The following is a 23,145-nucleotide window of genomic DNA, read 5'->3' as shown; positions in this document are numbered from 1 at the left end:
CCGGCTGGAAACAAAGGCCAGCCATGAGAGTTCTGACGGCTGCGTAAAAAACAGAGGCACAAATTTCGTTTGATTTTAACTTCCCCCCCGTCCCGGCCAAAAAAAATTCTTTTTAAATCATATCCCTTCGTAAAGGTTACACAGCAAATGAAAAGGAGATGGCGACCATAAAGTTGAGCGCTCGAAAAGTACCAGGAAACGCTACCCGTGATTACAATTAACTGTAACTCCCAAGACCGTTGCAATACTGTAAATGTATCTTTTGGCAAGTATCGGCAGATTCGCGCGTAGGTTAGCCATGGGTTCATTAATCCCCAGCCCCGCACTAGAGCAAAAGGCAAAAAAAAAAAAAAAAAAAACCCAAAGAAATTCAAGAGCCGGAGAAGGAGCCGGGATTTCCCTGCGAGAAGCCCCAGCTGGAATGTTACGAATCGGCGACTGCAAGCAAACGGGACTATTTGACAGACGCCGACCCACGTGTTCTGGTCTTCTGTACCGCGGCGCCGGCCTGACGAAATCTTGGAGCTGTCCGCGTGCCGCGGTGACTGAGACTCCGCACCCGGATCCCGAGCTCGGCGACCCAGCAAGGGGGCGGTGAGAGAGAGCGCGTGATTTGGCAGGTGCGGTTTTATTCCTACCCCTTGGGCTTCCCTCTTCTTCCTCGGTCCGTCCCGGGAAGAGGTCGCCTGGAGCCGGGGAGCCCTGGCGGGCTTCCCGGGGCGCACGTGGGTCTGGGCAAAGGAGCGGAGCTTGCGGGGGAGGGGCAGCCCTTGTCCGGCCGGGTTATGCGGCAGCAGGTGTCCCCTGGGACTCATCCCGAATCTCCAGCAGGCTGCGCTGTCTCTCTTCGGCTCTTGTCCAAACCTTTCTTCCATGACCTTGGGGTCAAATGAGTATCTTTCTCTCTTAGGCTTGGACGCCCTCTCCCCACCGCCCCGCCCCCTTGGGCTTTGTTTTTTGGTAGGGTCTTGGACTGGGACTTCCAGGCCCCACAGCCCGCCTGTGGGGTGGGGGGGGATACCTGAAAACCAGAGAGGTTATGTGACTTGACCAAGGTCACCCAGTTTAGTAGGGGCCAGAGGCAAGATTGCACCTAGGGCTTCTAATTGCAAATTTGGCATTGCACGCGGCTTCCCGATGAATTGCAAATAAGTTCCGGCTACAAGTTTTTATTTTATGCCTGCTAAGTGCATCTCATCAGGAAACACAAAATATATGCAAAATAATGAGAAGGCCGTAGCACATAACCACTGGGGGCGTCGGGAAAAGGAGGTAGCACTAAAGGCTGAAATTCCAAGAGATAGAGGTGAGGAGGGAAAGCAGAGATAGGAAATAGCCTAAGCTGTCGAAGGCACTGAGGCATGAAACTCAATGTCCCGTATGGGGAATGGCAAAGGGGCCAGTTGGTAGAACAGAGCATGTTGGCAGTCAGGTTGCAAGGCGCTTTAAATGCCAAATACGGTGCTATGTCTTTTATCCTAGAAACAGTAAAGAACCACGGAAGTTTCTTGAGCTAGGAAGTGACTGACCTGCATGTTAGGAATATCTTTGGCGGCTCTGTGGAGGATGATTGGAAAAGAACTTAAACAGAGACTGCAAGGCCATTTAGGAGGCTGTTGCAGCGCTGCTGGTGAGAAATGATAAGCCTGCAGCGTTTGGTAAATTGACCAAAGGTGAAAGACTCTGGAGATGTTGAGATATATAAAGGAGAGACAAAAGACTCTGCTTTCAATGAGCTCCCAGTCTAAAGGGGAAGATGATGTGAAAACAACTGGGCAAATCAGCTGTCTACAGGTTAAATGGGAAATGATCGTTGAAGGCATTAGAATTATGGGGGTTTAGGAAAGATTTCCTGTAGAACTCGGGAACTTGGGGGAGAAGCCAGAAGGTGTCGGTTAAAAAAAAAAAAGAGAGCATTCTAGGCATGGGGGACAGCCAATCAAAATTAGAGGAGTTGGGAGGTGGAGTGTCTTGTTCAAGGATCGTCAAAGGATCACGGGATCAAAGAATACTTGTTGGGGCCGAAAGTATAAGAAGACTGGAAAGGTGTAAGGGTGGAATGATTCCTAGGTATTGTATCTGGGTGAATGGAACAGAAGTGAGTTTGGGGTTGAAGAAAATGAGATCCCTTTGGGACATATGGTGAATAATAATAGCTCATCCTCATAATAACTAACACTTATACCAATCAGAATTTTGCACAATTTGTCCTTATTTCATCCTCACAACAACTCTGGAAGTGAAGTACTGGAGGTGTTGTTATTGACACTTCTCGCCAAGAAAGCTCAACCTCAGGGGTGTTAAGTGCCCTGTTCAGACAGTTAAGTACTAGAGGTGGGATTCACACTATGACTCTACTAACTCCAGCAGCCTCTCACCACATATTGCTTTATCTGCATAGGTGGGAAGAATACCCGTATTGATGAAGTCACAAACATCGGCCTGATGTGAGCTCAATAAGCATATATTAAATGCCTGTTATGGGCCAGGCACTGTGCTAAGGGATTGATCTGTGATTCAAGTATTACTGTCATCTTACAAATGAAAACACTGAAGTACATTGTCATTAATTACTTGCTCTTGAACACGTAACAAATAACTGGCCGTGATTGGAACCCAGTTCTCCTCACTATCATTCAGTCAATAAACATCTGTTAAAACACCTACTATGTGCCAAAGCCTGAGCTAGGTGCTGGCATTACAAAGACAAAAAATGAGTCCCTGCCCTCAGGGAGCTTGCCATTCTATTAGAACACAGCATGTGTTCATATAAATAGAGCCAAAAGTGGTGGGTTGAGACACTAACAGCCTGGGGTATCAGGAAAGGCCTCAAATAGAAGGGGGAAATTAAAGTGAGCTTTGTAGAAAGCTAAAAGATTCTGAGGTCCAAGTGAGAAGGGACTGCATTCCAGCCATGGGGAGACAAGAAAGCATAGAGATAGGAAGATAGAAGTGGGATATGTGTGGAGAACTGCAAGGCGGCCATTTCGGCTGGACTATAGGGTTAGTGATGTGTACGTAATAAGCTTGGAAAGATAGTATGGGACCATATTGTGAAGGGCTTTAAATGGCCAAACAGAGAAATTTGCATTTTGTCCTAGAGAAGGTAGACAGCCCCCAGTGACTTTACAAGTTGTTTAAAATAAAACCCCATGGGGTCATTTGGCATTTTGGCACTTAATACTACTAATTTGAAAAATAACCAATTTTCTCTTGAAACTGAAAGTGTGTTCTGTTCTAAATGTTAAATGATTTTTTTTACAGCCCACACACCTACTTGAGTCTGTTAATATTGAAATTTTTAATCAACAGTTATTCATATCATTAGTAATCATTACTTGTTATCTATTTACCGTTGTTGTACTTTGGAATAGTAGAAAGTATATGTAGGTTTTTTGCAGAGTAGGAAAGAGCCTCAGAAATCCCACTCCCTCATGTTATAGATGAAGAAACAGGGCCAGAGAGATGACTTGACTTCCTCAAAATTGCACACTTGGTGTTGGAGAGGTGGGACCAGAGAGGAGGCTCATGCTCATTTACTTTCCCATTTGCCCAGTGCTTTCCATTGCCCCACAGATGCATATGTTAACCTTAAAAACAACTTTCAAAACACTGGAGCCTGTACTATCAGCTTTCAAAGGTTAAAGCTAAAATCATTTTTCCTTGAGGGTAGGACTAAGCTATTCCTTCTCCTACCATGTAGAGATAAGGGAGAGTGACAGTTATGATTTCATTGGCATAGGAAAATTCCCTCTGTCCATACAATTTGGTACCTTTAGTTGCCAGAAGCACTAAAAGGTTAAGTGACTTTGCCTGAGGTCACACAGGATATGTCAGAAGTGGGGCTTGAACCTAGATCTTCCAGGTTTCAAGTACATTAAATATTAGTTGAATAAAAGGAATAGTTAACTATGAGAAACAGTGGTGTGCATGCCATAATTGTGGTTGCTTGCCATTAGATGTGACATGGCAATAAAAGCATCATAGAAAAGTATTTTGACAAACTAGCAAAAGATATTTAGGAGCAAAAGATATCTTGAACACATTTGCGGGCTTAATTTAATACATATTAATGTTTGGGAGAAAATTCATAGCTGTGTTTTATTTCAAAACCACATGGGGGCACTACATGACTGTCAATTTTCTTACAATTCGGATTGTTGGGCTTTCATTGTATTTCCTGTCAGATGGCAGGAGGAAAATGCAGTATTACAAACCTCTGAAATGCATTAAAATTGTCAAACTATATTGACTATAGCTTTCATAACAACTATCTGATTACTATGAGAAAAAATAATAAATTCTAACCTAATCCTTCGGAAATACAAGAAAATGAAAATATAAGCAGATTTTGGAACTTAAGTTACTTGGTGATCAGATAAGTTTCTTTCACATTAAAAGAAAAAAATAGGAAGGAAACCAGATCTGCTCTTGGTTTGGGGTGCAGTCACAAACTTGAAAAGCTTGGTTTGCCCGTTGACCCACTGTACTACAGTGGACATACTGTATTAGTTCAACAATTCTAAAGAATGAAAATCTAGTAGTTAAACCTTTGTACTTTCACCTGGTGCCCTTTTGTTAAAAGTTCCTTGATGCTTGTTTTAGTGACCTTATTTCAGCTTACAAAAAAAAATTTCCACAAAAAAGTGATTTCATTCAGTGATTATTTCCAGAAAAGTAGTCCTTCCAGTTCTTGGAGCTGTATGAGCTGGTTTTAGAACAGGAAGCCAAATGTATTCCAGGTGTAAGCCTCTGTTAGCAACATAGAACTGACTCATCTTGTATTGTTAAATCCCCTAGAGACAACTCAATTTAGGAAACTATCTCACCTCATTTTAAGTTCATGTTATTGGAGTGCTTGAAGAAAGCTTTGTTTCTTTGTCAGTGGTAAGAGATGATCATGACCTACATGGAGTGTTTTAAGCAGTCATGAAGATGTTTCTACCTGGACTTGATTGTTCCTGGGTCTCTTCCACTAATGTGTAGAAAGACAAGAGGAATATACATTTTTTCAACTTGCATATAATTTGTGTCACCAATTGTTTAGACTTCCAGGTAACTTGGTATAGGTACAAACCAATGTTTGTGTTATTTGAATCGTCCACCGGTGGTGTTTGAGTGGAATGTATATAATGGCATCAGTCATGGAAGATTCCAATCCTGATTATGCCACTCAAAAAGTTGGATGACTTCAGGCAGGTAACTTTTCTTCTGTGCCTCTGTTTCTTTGTGCGTATGAATGAAAATGAAGCTAATACTAACCTATACTAGGTTGTTGTGAGGTACAAACGAGCTCCTGTACAGAAAATATTTGGTAAACTCTAAAACTGTATCAGTGTCGCATAGCTTTGTTATTAAGTATCCAGAAATTGTGGGCTTCAGTTTTTGGAATTTCCTGTTTTCACTCATTTTAGTTTAGTGAAATTGCTCAAATGGGTCTGTAATATCCTTGATATGGATTCGCCTTCCACGGTTATAATCTATCCGTGGCCTCTAATCCTGTTTCAGTCATGTCCTTATCTTCCCATATGTCTTCCAAAAAGGATGTACCTCCAAGTCTTTTTAGCATACCATGAGAACTTATGCAGCATGCTTAGTATACATCTTTTTATCCATTGTTATCATTATGTAATCAGCCCACCTCCTTTTTCAATCATGCATTTCTTGTGTGATCTTTTAGACATTTGGTGATGCCTACTTTGGACCACTTTATGATTTTGATTCTTGATAGATTGTGTTGTTTAATGAATCAAAGCCATAGGGAATAACCAGAACAGTTGTATCAAACTAAAATAGAAAGAATCCCCAGCGACTGCCAATTTACTTTGAAAATCAGAATTTAACATTATGTTGTATTGGATTTTTATTTATTTTATTAGACATTTCCCAATTACATTGTTTAGTGCCCTGGCCACAAATTTTGACACCTCTACACTAGAATATTTCATCATTACATTTCTATGATTTTGTTATTGTAATAAGCCTTAGATCATTGCTTGAGGCTCAAAAAGGTTAAGTAAGTTGTCCATGGCTGGTGGGTTGGATTTGAGATTTGAATCTTTTGATTCAATTTGAGTCTTTTTCAATTTGACTAGGACACAACTTAAAACTGCACTAAGACTTATGAGAAACTTTGTACTAGGAGAATAATAGTATTTAAAAGATGAGTTTCTGTTACAACTGTGGGAAACACTTGTCAGTTTTCCAAATGCAGTCTAACCACCTCTTTCCCATAATCCATCACTGGTCATCATTGACTCATTATCCAGCTGTGGTGTCTGTCCAGGATAGATATGATGGACTAATCTGATACACTGTTTATCCAGTTTCATGTGATGGTATGGGCAAAAGGCACAGAAAATAGGAAAATAGGCTAATAAGAATGTCGTTCTCAATTTTAAAAGCATATGATTATAGTAGTTTCTAATAAACTTTGTTGCTTCCTTTTGTGAATTCACCTTGGAGGGGGGGGAGGGTGTCATGTGATTTTTTTTTTCCTCTCACTTTTTTTAATCTGTTAGTTCAGGCCCAGATAACCTTCAGTTGCATCCTACTTTGGGCGGCCTGAAGAGGATGTTTCCCTCTACATTTTTCAAGGGCCCACCTGAAATCCTTTGGTTGTGCTGGCCTGGGCTAGCTAATGGTTTATTGGTTATGTTGGTCCTTTTTAAAGCTTTTAGTTTTATGTAAGTTCACTAGCCCTTTTGTTATCAAGATTTTTTTTCTTCCTAGTTTTTTTGTCTGCAATTACTTTATATTTTAATAATATTTTCCCCAATTGCATGTAAAAGTATTTTTAACATTCTTTTTTTAAATTTTGAGTTCCAAATTTTCTTCCTCTCGTCTCTCCCCTCCTTGCTTCTTTGAGATGGTAAGCAATCTAATATAGTTTATACAATGTGCAATCATGTAAAACATATAAACCATATTAGTCATTTTGTGGAAGAAAACTCAAAACAGAAAAGAAAGTGAAAAATAGTATGCTTCAATCTGCACTCAGACTCCCATCAATTCTTTCTCTGGAGGTGGATAACATTTTTTATCATGAGTCCTTTGGTATTGTCTTAGTTTAGTTGTTTCCTGTGCAAAATTTGTTTTTGATATTGTAATTCTAAAGATTGACAATAGTGTTTCTTGACAACTTAAAATTGGGGTTTCTCTTATTTTTGCTCCTCCTTTGCACTTTTGTGTTCCAATTGTGCTATTTTCTTCAAAGAATCTACTAGGATAGAGTATGCTCTTTTTATTCTAAATTGTTAAGTCTCTGATTTTTCTTTAATTCTTTCTTAAAACTCTAGTGTCTTTTTCATATTTCATGTAATTCCAAATTTTGTTTTGTTTTACTTAGCAATTCATGGAGTTGTTTCCATGTCATTTTTGCAGTCACGCAGAATTTGTTGTACTAACTTCTCCTTCCTAGGTAATTTGGACTCATTTTCTTTTTGTTAAAAAGTAGTTGTCCAATGAGATGGCTTTCTTCTTTGAATTTTTCTTCCTTTCTTTGTCCAAATCCTCCAACCTTCAGAAGTCTGTTGTGTTTCTTATGAACAATGAGCATGTATTAAGCACTTATTAGAAATCAAGGGCAGGATTAAGTGGTATAAATAGAAAAAGACAGTTCTTGTTGAAGCTCACGCTCTAATTTGGGGAAACGGCATACAAAAGAAAGTGCAGCTGCAGTGCAGAAAGACTCAGAAGTACTGAAAGTGCAGCCAAGGACAGATAGCAAGATCCATATGTCCTTATGTTAAGTCAGATGACAGTGCTGGGATCACAAGCAGGCCATGTGGTAAGGTCAAGAGGCCCTTAGAATTAGCAGCAGAGCAGATTTTTTTTAAAGCTTGGCAGATTCCAATATTACCATAAAGAAGAGCTGGCAGTGTTATTCCAAGCCTTGTGAGTCAAGTAGTCTCAATTGGTTCTGAATGTCCAGGTTCAGAATTTTGGCAAATCAGAATTACGTGATCCTGACAGATTGACCTGGTATCTGGCCTGCCTTTGATTACTAGTGAATATGAGACTAATTTCCTACAGTTGTTGACATTATGCCTTTCTTATTTGTTTGTATTATTTTCAAAGGAATTTAAAACATCAACATGCAGAAAAACCTAGAAAGTACATGAAGAAAATGAGAGACGAAAATGGACAAAGATAGCCATGGAGTGATAGCTGAAAATGAAGGGAGAAAGGATAAAAAAGAGTGGTTTAGAGGTTATTTTGCAGTTTTAAACAAAATGCTGCCTTAAGCCAAATTCACCATCTTTTTTTATTAGATTATTTATTTTTAGTTTTCAGCATTCATTTCCACAAGATTTTGAGTTACAAATTTTCTCCCCATCTCTCCCCTCCCCCCCACCTCAAGATGGCATGCATTCTGATTACCCCTTTCCCCAGTCTGCCCTTCCTCCTATCACCCCACCCCACCCTTTATTTCCTTCCCCCTTACATTCTTGTAGGGCAAGATAGATTTCTATATCCCATTGCCTGTATATCTTATTTTCCAGTTGGATGTAAAAACAGTTTTTAACATTTGTTTTTAAAATTTGAGTTCCACATTCTCTCCTTTCTTCCCTCTCAACCCACCCTCATTGGGAAGGCAAACAATTCAATATAGGTTATACATGTGTCATTATATAAAACACTTCCATAATAATCATGTTGTGAAAGACTAACTATATTTCCCTCCTCCTATCCTGTGCCCCTATATTCTATTTTCTCCTTTGACCTTGTCCCTTTACAAAAGTGTTTGTTTCTGGCTACCCCTTCCTCCAGTCTGCCCTCCCCTCTATCATCCCCCCTCATCCCTTTCCCCCCACTTTCCTATAGGGTAAGATACTCAGTTGAGTGTGTGTGTTATTCCTTCCTTAAGCCAAATCTGATGAGAATAAGGTTCACTCATTCCCTTTCACATCCTCCCTCTTTTCTTCCATTATAACAGTTTTTTCTTGCCTCTTTTATGTGAGATAATTTACCCCATTCTATCTCTCCTTTTCTCCTCCTCCCAATATATTCCTTTCTCACTCCTTAATTTTATTTTTTAGATATCGTCCCTTCATATTCAACTCACCCTGTGCCCTTTTGTCTATATATGTATGTTCCCTTCAACTACCCTAATACTGAGAAAGGTCTCATGACCTTACAAATATCTTTCCATGTAGGAATGTAAACAGTTCAACTTTTAAAGTCCCTTATGATTTTCCTTTCCTGTTTACCTTTTCATGCTTCTCTTGATTCTTGTATTTGAAAGTCAGATTTTCTGTTCAGCTCTGGTCTTTTCATCAAGAATGCTTGAAGGTCCTCTATTTCATTGAATATCCTCTATTTCACTGAATATCAATTTTCCCCTCTCATTGCTGACACTCAGTTTTGCTGGGTAGGTGATTCTTGGTTTTAACCCTAGCTCCTTTGACCTCCAGAATATCATATTCCAAGCCCTCTCATCCTTTAATGTAGAAGCTGCTAGGTCTCATGTTATCCTGATTGTGTTTCCACAATATTCGAATTGTTTCTTTCTGGCTGGTTGCAATATTTTCTCCTTGACCGGGGAACTCTGGAATTTGGCTACAATATTCCTTGGAGTTTTCCTTTTGGGATCTTTTTCAAGAGGTGATTAGTGGATTCTTTAAACTTCTGTTTTATCTTCTGGTTCTAGAATATCAGGGCAGTTTTCCTTGATAAATTCTTGAAAAATGATGTCTAGGCTCTTATTTTGGTCATAGCTTTCAGATGGTCCAGTAATTTTTAAATTATCTCTCCTGGATCTCTTTTCCAGGTCAGTGGTTTTTCCAATGAGATATTTCACATTGTCTTCTACTTTTTCATTCTTTTGGTTCTGTTTAATAATTTCTTGATTTCTCATAAAGTCATTAGCTCCCATTTGCTCCATTCTAATTTTTAAGGAATTATTTTCTTCAGTGAGCTTTTGAACCTCCTTTTCCATTTGGCCAATCCTGCTTCTTAAGGCATTCTTCTCCTCATTGGCTTTTTGATCCTCTTTTGCCATTTGGGTTAGTCTATTTTTTTAGGGTGTTATTTCCTTCAGTATTTTGGGGGGTCTCCTTTAGCAAGCTGTTGACTCATTTTTCATTATTGCATCACACTCATTTCTTTTCTCAGTTTTTCCTCTACTTCTCTTACTTGATTTTCAAACTCCTTTTCGAGCTCTTCCATGGCCTGCAACCAATTCATATTTTTCTTGGAGGCTTTTGATGTAGGCTCTTTGACTTTGTTGACTTCTTCTGGTTGTATGTTTTGATCTTGTCACCAAAGTAAGATTATAGTCTGAGGTTTTTTTACACTGTTGTAGTATTAATGTGATGGAAGATCTTCCCCACCCATTCAGTAGGCCTCAGGTGAGCCTAGGTTGGGAAAGCTTGATTATGTTTTTGTTTGTAACTAGGCCTGCTTACTAGGTGCTAAGCCGATTTGGGCGTGAAGCCCTCAGGACCCTGAAAGGAATTGCTAAAACCAGAGCCAATGGTACGTTCGCTGAATTCTAGTCAATCATGAATTCAGCCAATCAGAGACCTGAGTTGTAGCCAATCAGATTCTGGCTAGAACTATATAAAAGGAGAGCGCAGAATTGAAGAGAATTGAAGCCGAACAGAACTGAGAGGAAGACACTGAGGCAGGAGACATCAAGAGGGCACTGAAGAGAGTTAGGATACATGAGTGATTGTTTAAAGGAAGGCCCTAGCGGGGGGAAGGTTACAGGATGACTTGGTTCCTTGCTGTAATACTGTGTTATAATTTCCTTGTTACTGCATTGAGGTGGGCTTACTGGTTTTGGAATATATGTAACTGCTACTATATCAAATTGGGGGTATTGGTTCTTGGGTTTGATCTTCTGGAATCTAAATGTTATACTGTTATGTTATAAAATGTTATAAATGGAGTATAAATGTTATACTTCCTCTGCCTTCTACATAGAGAGTTTTTTATACTTCACAATTCCAAACCATTCAGGCTTGTTCAAGGTCGTGACTCTTGCCTTAATGATATAGCTGTCTGCTCATTTTCCCAGCCAATTACTTGACTTTTGAGCTATTTGTCAAAAGTATGACTCTGCTTCTAGAATGGAGAGTGCACTGTTCCAAGCTTCAGGGGTTTTATTCAGCTGTTTTCTGAGCTACTTGTGGGCACCTGTAAATTTTCACTTCTTCTAAGGTGATATGATCCACAGAGAGGTGTTAACTCCTCTATTGGCCTGCGCTCTGGTCTGTGAGTGACCTCAAGCACTCTTATCTGCCTTGGACCTTCTAGGAGGACTCCTTCTCCACAGCCGCCACAAGCTGTGCCACACCAGCACTCCTCCTCACCCCAGGACTGCCACCCAGATCCAAGCAGGGCAAAGCAAGAGAATCCTGCCTCAGTGCCAGCAAAGAGATTCCTGCATTCCTGCTCTGATCAGACACTTGATTCCCGCCACTGTCTGTGGGCCTGGAGCTCCAGAAGCTGCTCCTGCCCCTGTCAAGCCACCTCTGCCACCCTGAGGTTGGGTCCAGACCACACTTTTCTCTCACCCAGGTTAGGGTTTTCCCACTGATCTTTTATGATGATCCTTTGTCGTTTGTGGGTTTAGAAGTCTGGAAACTGCCACAACTGCCAGTGATCTGGTGCCCTGAGGCCTGTTCTGCCTGATCTGCTGCTCTCAGCTCCCAGCCAGGTGCAATAGACTCTTTCCATCGACCTTCCAGGCTGTCTTGGGCTAGAGACTTGTTTCACTCTGTCATTTCGTGAGTTCTGTGGCTCTAGAATTTGTTTAGATTCATTTTTTGGAGGGATTTGGGGGAGAGCTCAGGCATGTCCCTGTATTTACTCCACCTCCTTGGCTCCCCAAATTCACCATCTTCAAGATTGACTGTTCTCACTTTATAGTTCCTTGGCTAGCTAGTCTTGGAGCTTCTGTATTGCCTCAACCTTTGAATGAGAGGAGCGTACTCAATGTCCTTGTCCCAAGTCATATTATCCAACTTAGCAACACCTGTGAACATCATCCCTTTATGTCAAGTTGTTCTCTGGCATTGCCCTTTTAGTTCCCAATTCATTCATTCATACCTCTGATAACAAGTATCTCTGCGCACAATGAATTTGTCCCAAGTTTTGAGCCTGTGCTTGCTCAATCCTTTTGACAGTTGCTTCTAATGCTGCTGTTTGGTATGTCTGTAGTCCAGATTATATACCTCTTACGTTTAGAACATAGCCTGATCTCCAATAGATACTATATCTCCTTGTGCCTCTTCCTTCCATTATTTCTGTCAGATTGATGGCCCTACCTCCCAGAGTCTTAGGTCTTTAAGTCATCTGACTAGCCCCTGAAGTCCTGCTTGTTGTTTTTCAGTCACATCTAATTCTATGTGACCACATTTGGGGTTTTCTTGGCATAGACATTGGAGTGGTTTGCTATGTCCTTCTCCAGCTTATTTGACAGATGAGGAACCTGCCCAGGGTCACACAGCTAGTTAGGGTCTGAGGCCAAATTTGAACTCAGGAAGATGAGTCTTCCTGACTCCAGATGCAGCACTCTATCTACTGTACCACCTGAAGTCCTGCTTAGATGTGTCCCCAACTCCTTTCCAGCCTCCCCAAAGTGGGCAAGAGAAAGATTCTCTCCTGCAAGGGAATATCGCCAACCCTCAGATGGTCACAAGGTCATCCCTTAGTCAAGGTGAGAAGAAAAAGGGGAACACAGGTTCCATTCCTCTACTCCTTCTCTCCTTCCCCTCCAAACAGTTCCCTCTTCAGGGTTTAGCTGCAACTGCCCTCTACGATTCATCACATAATCTGATGTTAACAATTCAACCACAGGTATGAGAGAATCTCTATAAAAATTAAGAGAATTAATATTCTACATTTAGGCCAGAGATTTTCTGGAATACATTTAAATCTGTATAAGAACCAAAAGAGAATACCATGTGCAATAAATCAACTACTGAAAAGTCAGTTTGGCAGAATAATATATAATTCCCTACTTGGGAGGAAACATTTAAAATATAGGCTGGTCTCTTAGAAGAGGAGTTGAAGGGGTGTGAAGTATACCTTTACACACACCAGGCAACCAGGGCAAAAGAAGTATTCTTAAAAGAAAAACCAGAAGTGGAGCTTCAATTCAGGGGGTGGGAGGGTTTGAATATTTTAAGAAAAGGCTCTGTAGTGGTAGAGGAGGAATTTGACCTGTGTAATGCATTTGGAGCAGAAGATGTCACAGAGAAGAGGAAAGAAAGAAAAAGGACTATTATATACTTGGTAGTTTAAAAAATCTAAACTTGGTCATTCCCTGATTGATAAATGGTCAAAGAATATTAACAGGCATTTTTCAGATGAAGAAATTGAAGCTATCTATAATCATGAAAAAATTGCTCTAATTTTGCTCTAAATTGCTCTGATTAGAGAAATGCAAATCAAAACAACTCTGGGGTACCACATAACACCTATCAGATTGGCTGACATGACAAAACAGGAAAATGATAAATATTGGAGAAGATGTGGGAAAATTGGAACACTGATACATTATTGGTGGATTTATGAACTTATCCAACCATTCTGGAGAACAATTTGGAATTATGCACAAAGGGCTATAAAAATGTGCATAGCCCATGACCTAGCAATACCACTTCTAGGGCTGTATCCCAAAGAGATCATAGAAACAGGAAAAGGACCCACATGTACAAAAATGTTGATAGCAGCTCGTTTTGTGGTAGCCAAGAGTTGGAAATTAAAGAGATGCCCATCAATTGGAGAATCGCTGAACAAAGTTATGGTAATATGAATGTAAGGGAGTACTATTGTTCCATAAGAAATGGTAAGCAGATGGACTTCAGAAAAATCTGTAAAGACTAATATGAACTGATGCTGAGTAAAGTGATATAATATTAAGTTGGGACTTTTTAAATGGTTTAGAATGCTAAATTTATTACATGTCTTTGAGCCTTACTAGGTGCAAAGTTGCACCCCAGGCCCTGTTTGCTAGGTGCTAAACCTATGTGGGCGTGAAGCCCTCAGGGTCCTAAGGGGAGTTGCTAAGACCAGAGCAATAGTAGGCGCCTCAGTTCTGGTTGCTCAGATTAGGTTTGATGACATCTAAAAATTATATAAAGAGAGAATAGAGTTGTTTGCTTGAGGCTCTCACTCCTGGAAGCATGTTGCTGTGGGACTCTGGGTAGCTGCTCTAAGAGCTTCCCTGCTCAGCAACCCAGATGTTGATGGTTTCTTGGTAACTATGAATTGTGATCTGGTCTGTTTATATTGTGTATGTTTGTAACTTGTTTGTATTTGCTCTGAAGTTCAGGGTGCTGGCTTTTTCTCCTGAACTAAGTGAATGATATCTGGATGTTGGATTGAAATAAGATTGTTAACCCCTTAACGTTACTTTCCTTAGTAAAGCAGATCAAAAGAACCTGTGCTGGCAGCGTTCTTGTTGTTGGGCTTGTGTTGGTCTTTCACCCCCACAACAGCTGCTAGCCCAGTTGTTGCAACAAATGAGCAGAACCAGAACATTTTACACAGTAACAGCAATGTTGTGATATGACTAATTTTGATAGACTTAGCGATGCAAGGATCTAAGACGACTCCAAATGAATCATAATGTAAAATGCTATTCACATCCAGAAAAAAAAAAATTAGTCTAAGCATACTATTTACGCGCGTGCTCTCTCTCTCTCTCTCTCTTTTTGTGGTTTTTGTTTCTTCTTTCCTGTGGTTTCTCCCATTGATTCTAATTCTTCTTTACAACATCACTAATGTGAAAATATATTTAATATGAATGTATATGTAGAGCTTGTATCAGATTGCTTGCCGTCTTGTGGTGGGGGGAGGGGAGAGTTGGGGAGAAAATTTAGAACTCAAAATCTTATAAAAGTGAATGTTGAAAACTAAAAATAAATTTAAAAAAAACTAAACTCTTCCTGAATAGAAGAAAGCTAGATGCTCTGAGAAGGAAGTAACTTCTTGTCCTTTAAAGAATGATAAGGGAGATCCCCAGGCATTGTCTTATTTTGGGTTAAGCTATAGTACAGGTGAGGGGAACAAGACTAGAGTAGTAGTAGCAAGTGTCTAACTGATAACAACAATAAAAATGTTCTATTATATTCTCAGGACGTGTATGGAAGACATTTATCATGTATCAGAAAACGTCTGTGAAAACTTCTCAAAGCAAATGACAGCCAAAAACTTAAGACCATAGCATAGGTGTCAGTTTCATCCCTGCTGCCTCCTGAAGGAAATGAATACAGAAAAAAAAACTAATTGGAAAGTGAACTTAAAAGACAGTGTCTGAGAATTGGATTTAGATTTCTGGGCCATAGCTTAAAACAAGCATTTGTTAAGTGTTTACTATACGCCCAGGCACTGTGCTAAGATATTATTACAGATATTATTTCATCCAATCCTCAAAACAGCCATGCGAGGATCCCCATTTTACAGTTGAGTAAACTGAAGCAGCCAAAGGTTATATGACTGGCCCAGGTCACACAGTTAGAATTGAAGGCCAAATCTGAACTAGGGTCTTCTTCCTGACTCCAAGCCCAGTAGTCTTTCCCCCGTGTCACCAAACAAAAGGGAATAAATAGGATAGACAAAATTAGCTGATGTACAGACCAAGCCGAATACCATAGAGAGTAACTGCAGCAAAGGAAAAAAGAATGTGCTATAGCGTCGGGTATCACCCAGTACAAGTCAGGAAAAGTAATAATGAGTAGTGGTGGTTGGTGGTTTCCTGCCCAGAGATGCAGAGGCAGCTGCTTGTTTACTTCTAAAAAAGAGATCTTCTTCCCAGGCCGTAACAACCTGAGGACAAAAATCCAATTAAAAAAGTCAGTAGTGAAACCTCAAATGACTATGCAGAAATGTCCAAAATATACAAAAGCAGGATGAATTAGCAGTCCTAATTCGAGGAAACAAAATTGTCCTGGTAGCTATCACTAAAACTTGGTGGAATCAAACCCATGACTGAGCTGACTATATGGCTCTAGAAAGATATATCTTGTTCAAAAGAAACAGGATACAAAAAGGAAGTAGTGGGGGTTGGGGAGAGTGAAATGGTAGCATATGTGCAGATATAGGAGAAAATTGAGGTGATACAGTGGTAGACCATGGCAGAGAACATCTGGGTGAAGATCGGTGGAGGAAAAAACATGATTTTTATCATCAACATATACTATAGGCCACCTGGACAGGAAGAGAAAATGGATGAGGATTTAATAGATTCCAAGCTTGTTACAGAAACATAATAGAGTAGCGATGGGGGACTTCAGCTATCTTGACATCTGCTGGGATCATCTCTCTCAGACAAAAATAAAGCAGCTTTGATTTGCCTCAAAAGGTGGAGGAACAAACAAAGGGAAATTTTCTTTGGGATCTGATTCTCAAAAAAGAGAAAAAATTGGTTGGTAGAGTTTAAATCATCTTCTTAGAGTTAGATGAGAAGAGCCAGGCATAGTCTTACATGCATCCTAAATTTGGGGAGAGCACGTGTTGTAGGATTCAGGTGAAGGATAGACGGGATTCCACAAGAGAGGTTAAACTTGGAAGAATAAAGTTCCGATACCACAAAGGGAAACACTTCTGATGAAGAGGAGCAGTAAAAATTCTCTAGAGAGAGTGACGTGGATGGGCAGAAAACTTCTGATGAACCTAGACTTTTAAAAGATCCTACAGAACATGGAATCAAGAGCCAGTGACAAAGGATAACACGTACGCCCTGTCGTGAGTTCTGTAAGGAGAGTGTCTGAAGTGCTCAGGCTGATGAAGGGTGCAAAGAACAGAAACCTTGAGCAGTAACTATCTGCAGTATTAAAATCATCCTAGTGGTTGGAGTGTATCTCACTGTCCTCTTTTTTCTTTTTCTTTTCCCTTGGGGGTTGGGGGACAGATTTTTGTTATTTGTATGAGAGAAGAACAAAAGGGGGAAAATCTAAGAACTAAAAGGTGGGGTGGGGGGGAGGGGTAAGCCATATGGAGGAGGGGGCAATTAAAAGATAGGCCAGGGGAGGACAAGACAATAATTGATCATAGAGACTAGGGGAGAGCAGTTCTTATTTTACCTCTGTTTTCTCTACCAAGGAGAATGGCCTTTGCACTGCAAAGGACAGAAAAAAAATAGCTAACAATAGTAATAATAGCTGTGCGTGTGTGTGTGTGTGTGTGTGTGTGTGTGTTTTGAGGTTCACAAAGTGCTTTACAAGTATTATTTGATCCTCAAAGTAACCCTGGGAGGTAGGAGCTGCTATTATCCTCATTTTGCAGGTGAGCAAATTTGAGGCAGAGGTTAAGTGACTTGCCCAAGGTCACCCAGGGTTTTGGTGCTGTGTTTGAACTCATGTCTTTCCTGACTTTAGTTCCAGCTGCTTCTGTTGCAAGTTTCATACTCCATATAAGAATCTCGTTGCCAGTGAATCCAGGTCACCTGACTTATATGAACTATACCTTCTAGTACAGAAAGAACTGACAGGTGTAATTACTGGCCACCACAGTAAAGGAATGGAGAGTGTGAAATACCTTATTCCAGAATGCAAAGGACATAGAATATAGGGAAATTAAGTGGGGGCCGGGGGGGAGGTAGAAGATTTTTGAGCATTCTTGATGAAAAGACCAGAGCTGCCTAGAAACTTTGACCTTCAAATACAGGAATCAGAGAAACAATCACAAGGAACTAAACAAGAAACTAATTGTTTCCATTCTATTACAGAGATGATACCTGTGGTGCCCTCTGAACCCTGTCATCATCATGGATCATTAAGGGAGTCTACTCAGTCAGAGGGTCTAAAATTAGTTCTGTTATGTTTGGTGATCTTAAAAGAAGAATAGAAAGAGAGGAGAAGAAGAATATACAGGGGTGAGGAGAGGGAAGGATGCAGAAAATTATCTCACATAATCAGGGTGCATAAGTAGAAGTCTAAACAAACAAGGGGTGAGAGAACAGGTAACTCTTGAACCTCACTGTCATCTAAACTGGTCAAAGGAGAGAAGAATATACAAACCCACGCATTTGGGTATGAAAATACATTTCACTTAATAGGAAATAGGAGGAAAAAGTAGTAAGGGAAGGGTAGATTGAGCAATTTATTCTAAGCAAAACTATGAGGTTGTACAAAAAATATATAGAGGTACCCCCCTGGACTCTGTTCAGCAGATGTACCCATTTATTCAGGAGGAATAAATGTAAGATATAATTTTAAAAAATATTTATAGCAGCCTCTTTTGCAGTGGCAAAGAATTGGAAATTGAAAACAGGACCATCAATTGGGGAATGGCTGAAGAAGTTATGGTGTATGAATGTGATGGAATACTATGGTGTTATAAGAAATTCTGAAAGGAATGGTTTCAAAGAAACCTAGAAGAATTGTATGAGCTAATAGAGTGAAATGAGTAGAACCAGAAGAATGATTTATATAATAACCATACTATAAAGACAACTTTGAAAGGCTTAGAAACGCTCATCAACATAATGACCAACCATGATTGCAGGTGATTTCATGATGACATATGCTTACCACCCCCGATAGAGAGGTAATGAACTCAGAGTACAGATTAAGACATTTGCTTTTTTAATATGGCCAATGCAAGAATTGATTTTGCTTGAATTATTCATGTCTGTAACAAAGAGTGTTTTTTCCTTTCTTTTTCATATGACAGGGATTTAGATAGAAAGGAAAAGATAGCTTTGAAAAATAAACTATAAAAAGAAAAGAAATCAATGATCTTGACAAATAACATAAATTAATCAAGAAGAGATCATGCCAGACTAAGCATAATTCCTTTTTCAAAAGGGTTAATAACATGGATAATGGGAATGTTACTACATTTTAGCAAAGCACTTCAAAGTATATCATGCTGTTCCTTCTGGACTGGGAAATGATAGATGCTAAATACAAATGGATGTTGTGCATTTAAGTTGGCTGGCTGACCAGACTCAAAGAGTAGCCATTAATACGGAAATATGTTTTACGTGATTGCACATGCATAACCTGTATCAAATTGCTCATTGTCTTGGGGAGGGAGAAGAAAAAAAAATTTGAAACTCAAAATCTTATTAAATGAATGTTAAAAATTGTCTTTACACATAATCAGAAAAAATGAAATACCATTAAAAATTAAAAATTAAAAAAAATAAATAAACCAAAGAGCAATAGCAAGTTGAAATAAGATCTCTGGAGTACCCCATGGGTCTCATGCTATGTAACATTATTATCAATTACTTAGATAAAGGCAAAAATTACATAAATCTGAGAGGGAAAGCTGACTACATTACTGGATAACATCAGGATCAAAAAAGACCTTGACAGGCTGAAACATTAGACTATATTTAGTAAAATTAAATTAAGGATAAATATAAATGAAAATTGCTCTAAATTATTAGCACCAGTGGGCAAATTAAAGATAAAAATAATCCACTCAACACCCAAAAGAAACTCGAAAAAGGAAAAGTACCAGAAATGACATAGCCATGATGAGAAGACCAAAGATTGAGTAGGAACTCTGAAGTATAAACACAAGAACCCAGACATACCAAGAAAGGTAAATTTATTTGAGCAATGGAGGGAGCAGTATGCAGTGCTAACATTCTAAGATGATGAAGTGCTAACATTCTAATAAAGAGAAAAGAAGTGACCAACCCTTCAGCAGCTTAATGGCTTCAAAGGGTATTAAGAATGTTAAACAAGAGAAATAGATGCTCCAGTTGGATTGGTTCTGTTTTGAGGGTTTGAAGAGGCATGAGAGAAAGGAGGATTAAAAAAAAAAAGGAAGGGCATACATAGAACTTAATATTTCTCGTAACTGGGGTGTGTAAGAAAAAGTACAAAGACATGGAGGAAAGAGGTTGGGGGTGAGCAGGCATCAGATGAACCTAATTCTTGTCTGAAATGGACAAAAGAGGGTTGAACACACCACACAGTATAGTGTGGAAATGCATCAGATGCAATGAGGAAGGACAACTGTGAGGTGATGAGAGCCTGCAATCATTGGCCAAACAAGAGAAGGTCGGTGAAGAGCTGATCTTCCAGCATTGGCTCTGTGACCACTGATGTTGTGCTGGCCATTCTTTTTTGTGTAGGGTTTGGACACAGTTCATTCAGCACTTATTGTCAAGTACCCACCGCTTTATCCACTGAGCCACAGAGCTGCCTGTAAAAAGCTAACATTGTGGAATTATTGTTTAATTGGATTTTCACATGAAGTGTCTAAACTTCCTGAAGGTTTCCAGAACCCCCACTATTCATAAATACAGTATAATGATTTGTAGGAGGCTATGCAGTATAGCAGAAACGGCACTGGTTCTTCAGTCAGAGGAGCTGGGTTCAAATCCTGCCTCTGATACTTAACTGTGTGCCAGTTATGGCCACTCTACTTCCCTGGGCCTCAGTTTCCTCATTTGTAAAATGAAGTATTTGAACTAGATGACCTCTGGAGATCCCTTTCAGTTCTTTCTGGCTTTATGATCCTGTGAAATGTAATCAACTCAGACCAGGCATAACTTTGTGGTTAAGAGGAAATCCAAATCATCTGAAGAGGTATTTTAACTCTGCTGTTTTCTCCTTTTGTATGGTTACAAATTATAGTGTTTAATTGAATATGGTTTTCTCAGAATAGAAATTGCATGCATAAATTAGTTTCTGTGGTTATCTTTTATGGGAAAATAAGCTTTCTAGGAAACCCTTGGATTTTTAAGTTGAGAGTTCTAAGCAGAACTGTGAATATTGAATTGTAATAGTTTTTTTTGTTTTTCTTTTAATGATACCTTTGACCTTTCTTAGGGTTTAAGTACTTTCAAGACACAAACCTATCTAGTTCCAGTGGCTACCAATGGGGTAGTCACATTGATTCTGTTAACTCCAGAGATAACTTTAAAAGTTATCAAAGATCTCAAACTTCCATAAATAATACATTTAATATTTTGTTATGAGGGAGTGATTCCATAAATTAACACAGGAAAGTGACTGGAATGAACTACTTCAGCTGGTAAATTAGGAAAGTTATGCAGCACAACTGCTAGCTTTAATATCTTATATCTAACCAAAAAAACACGAGAACATACATACAATAAGATTTTTTTCAAACATATGAACCATTATTTTTCATTTATAGCTGTTTCAGTTCCATTTCATAAATCATTCATTCATTTTTAGTTTAATTCTTTGTATTTTTAACACAGGTGACTGATCCACATATCAAAAGAATATGGCTGCACAAATATCAGAAACTGATCAGATTAAACAGGTGAGATTCACTTATAGAAAACTGGTTTTGAAAACTTAAAACTGCTCCACAAGATGCAAACTTGGCCAAAAATTTCCTCAACCAGTTGTTCCAAATTTCATTTCTAAAGGAGGATGATCAAGTAACAAGAATGTGAGGAAAATACTTTTTTTTCCTTCCCCTTTTAGCAAACAATCAGGAAAAAGTAGAACCAAAACCTATCAAAACTGGAACAGTAATTTACAGGTTAAAATTAAAACTATAACCCTATTTCTGTTGATTTAGTGGAAAAGTATGGCTATTTGAATAGAAAATTCTCATTTTTCGCTTTTGTTTTTATTTGTGCATTTTGCAGAATTGATGGAATTTTTAAAAGAACCTTATTTTCCATTTTATGTGATTCTGGGCCTAATTACTATACATATGCACACCATTCACTCTAGTTTCTAGGTATGTTTGGTTGAAAAATAACTTCTATTGCCTGGTTAATCTCAAAATTAGGGCAGCAGAAAAAAAAATTAATTTAATTGACTTTGAATTTGTTCACAGTTTAAAGAATTTCTTGGAACTTACAATAAACTCACAGAAACCTGTTTTCTGGATTGTGTTAAAGACTTCACAACAAGAGAGGTCAAACCAGAAGAGGTATGTAACTTTTTCCACTAACATTTGCCCCAGTTTGCTATAAAGAAGCAAGTAGAAAAGCTCTTTAGTGTATTCTTTTGATGATATTTCTGTAACTTGTAGGACTGAGTTTTGAATCATGGCCTTTTTGTATGCCTTTGCTCTGAGAATTTTGGATAGTCTTCGCATTTAATTTGATACTGCTGCCAATTTAACAAGGCATTCCCATATTACTGAGACAAACTTGTCAGAAAAGATGTTTGTCCTGTCAGTTTTTAGGGTCCATCTTAGTGGTCCCCAGCAAAGACTCATCCCCTTTCAGCAAAGATAACTACACCAAAGAAACTTGACGTAGCCCCTCCGAGTGATCCATAGTACTCATCTTGGTTTTGGAAACAGACCCTATCACATTTTTTTTCTCTTTTTTTTCCAGTTTAAAATTTCACGTAGGCACAGAGTGTTATAAGCCTCTTTCCATTATAAATTGTTCCTTAGCATTCATATTTTCTTCTAAATTTTTCAGGAAAGTTAAGTGTCATCATTTAGGGAGTTAGGGGGGTTAGTAATCATCCACTATGATGATTCTCCCTATCATAGCTGTAAATTAATTATATTTGAGTTGTTAGAATCCGTTTTTTTCCCCCACAAAAAGGAACATCTATTTTTACTGCTGTTCCTATCTTTCTTAAAAATCTGAATAAGGAATTAGGGAAATGCATCTACCAGTAAAAGTAACACAAAAGAACTTGCACCCCATTTGCTATCCATTTGCTGATTTAATGTAGTTTGCTTCCAGTACAATGTAAAGGCAGAAATCTTAATACAACCAACTGTGTTTTTGGAATACATCAAATTTTAAAATTTACTGTCATCTCTTAATGCCTTCATCCCTTTTTTCTAGTCTACCTGCTCCGAACACTGCCTACAAAAATATTTAAAAATGACACAAAGAATATCCTTGAGATTTCAAGAGTATCATATTCAACAGAATGAAGCTCTGGCTGCCAAAGCAGGACTCCTTGGCCAACCACGATAGACAAGTGTTTGTGGATGGACCTTTCCGTAAAGCAGTGCCAGCAGTTGTTGCATTGGAAGTGGGAGTTCTTTTGACCTTAAACTGTTGTGGATATTTTCACCATGTCAGTGATTGTGAGCATTTGGCAAGAGGAAACCATTGGAGAAACTAATGTTCTTCTTACCAGGAATAAGCAAAGTACAAGATCTTGTCTTATTGTGCAATGAAAATATTAAGATGCAACCTTTGTTGGGGCCTTAAAATTCAACAGCTTGGCCACTTGATTAGCAAAATAAACCATTGTTTCTTCAGTT

The 23,145-nt window shown here is 39.0% G+C and overlaps 1 protein-coding gene across 1 annotated transcript; it reads left to right on the top strand.

Annotated features, from left to right (window-relative positions):
- Nucleotides 1-484: 484 nt before the first annotated feature.
- TIMM9 (translocase of inner mitochondrial membrane 9) lies at nucleotides 485-23,142 on the top strand. The gene is made up of 4 exons (XM_036734400.1): nucleotides 485-620; nucleotides 21,149-21,213; nucleotides 21,742-21,837; nucleotides 22,718-23,142. The coding sequence occupies exons 2-4, from the start codon at nucleotides 21,175-21,177 to the stop codon at nucleotides 22,850-22,852; spliced, it is 270 nt and encodes an 89-aa protein (XP_036590295.1). The 5' UTR covers nucleotides 485-620; nucleotides 21,149-21,174; the 3' UTR covers nucleotides 22,853-23,142.
- The last annotated feature ends 3 nt before the right edge of the window (nucleotides 23,143-23,145 follow it).

Source organism: Trichosurus vulpecula, chromosome 8, assembly GCF_011100635.1.
Source record: "Trichosurus vulpecula isolate mTriVul1 chromosome 8, mTriVul1.pri, whole genome shotgun sequence".
NCBI classification, from domain to species: Eukaryota; Metazoa; Chordata; class Mammalia; order Diprotodontia; family Phalangeridae; genus Trichosurus; species Trichosurus vulpecula.
This window is presented reverse-complemented; position numbering and strand designations above follow the sequence as displayed.

Bases quoted from the DNA above. Each gene is read 5' to 3' on its own strand.
- TIMM9 (XM_036734400.1), top strand. From the start codon at position 21,175: ATGGCTGCACAAATATCAGAAACTGATCAGATTAAACAG. The intron at 21,214-21,741 runs GTGAGATTCACT...ATTTGTTCACAG, and splicing joins AAACTGATCAGATTAAACAG to TTTAAAGAATTTCTTGGAAC. The intron at 21,838-22,717 runs GTATGTAACTTT...CCTTTTTTCTAG, and splicing joins GAGAGGTCAAACCAGAAGAG to TCTACCTGCTCCGAACACTG.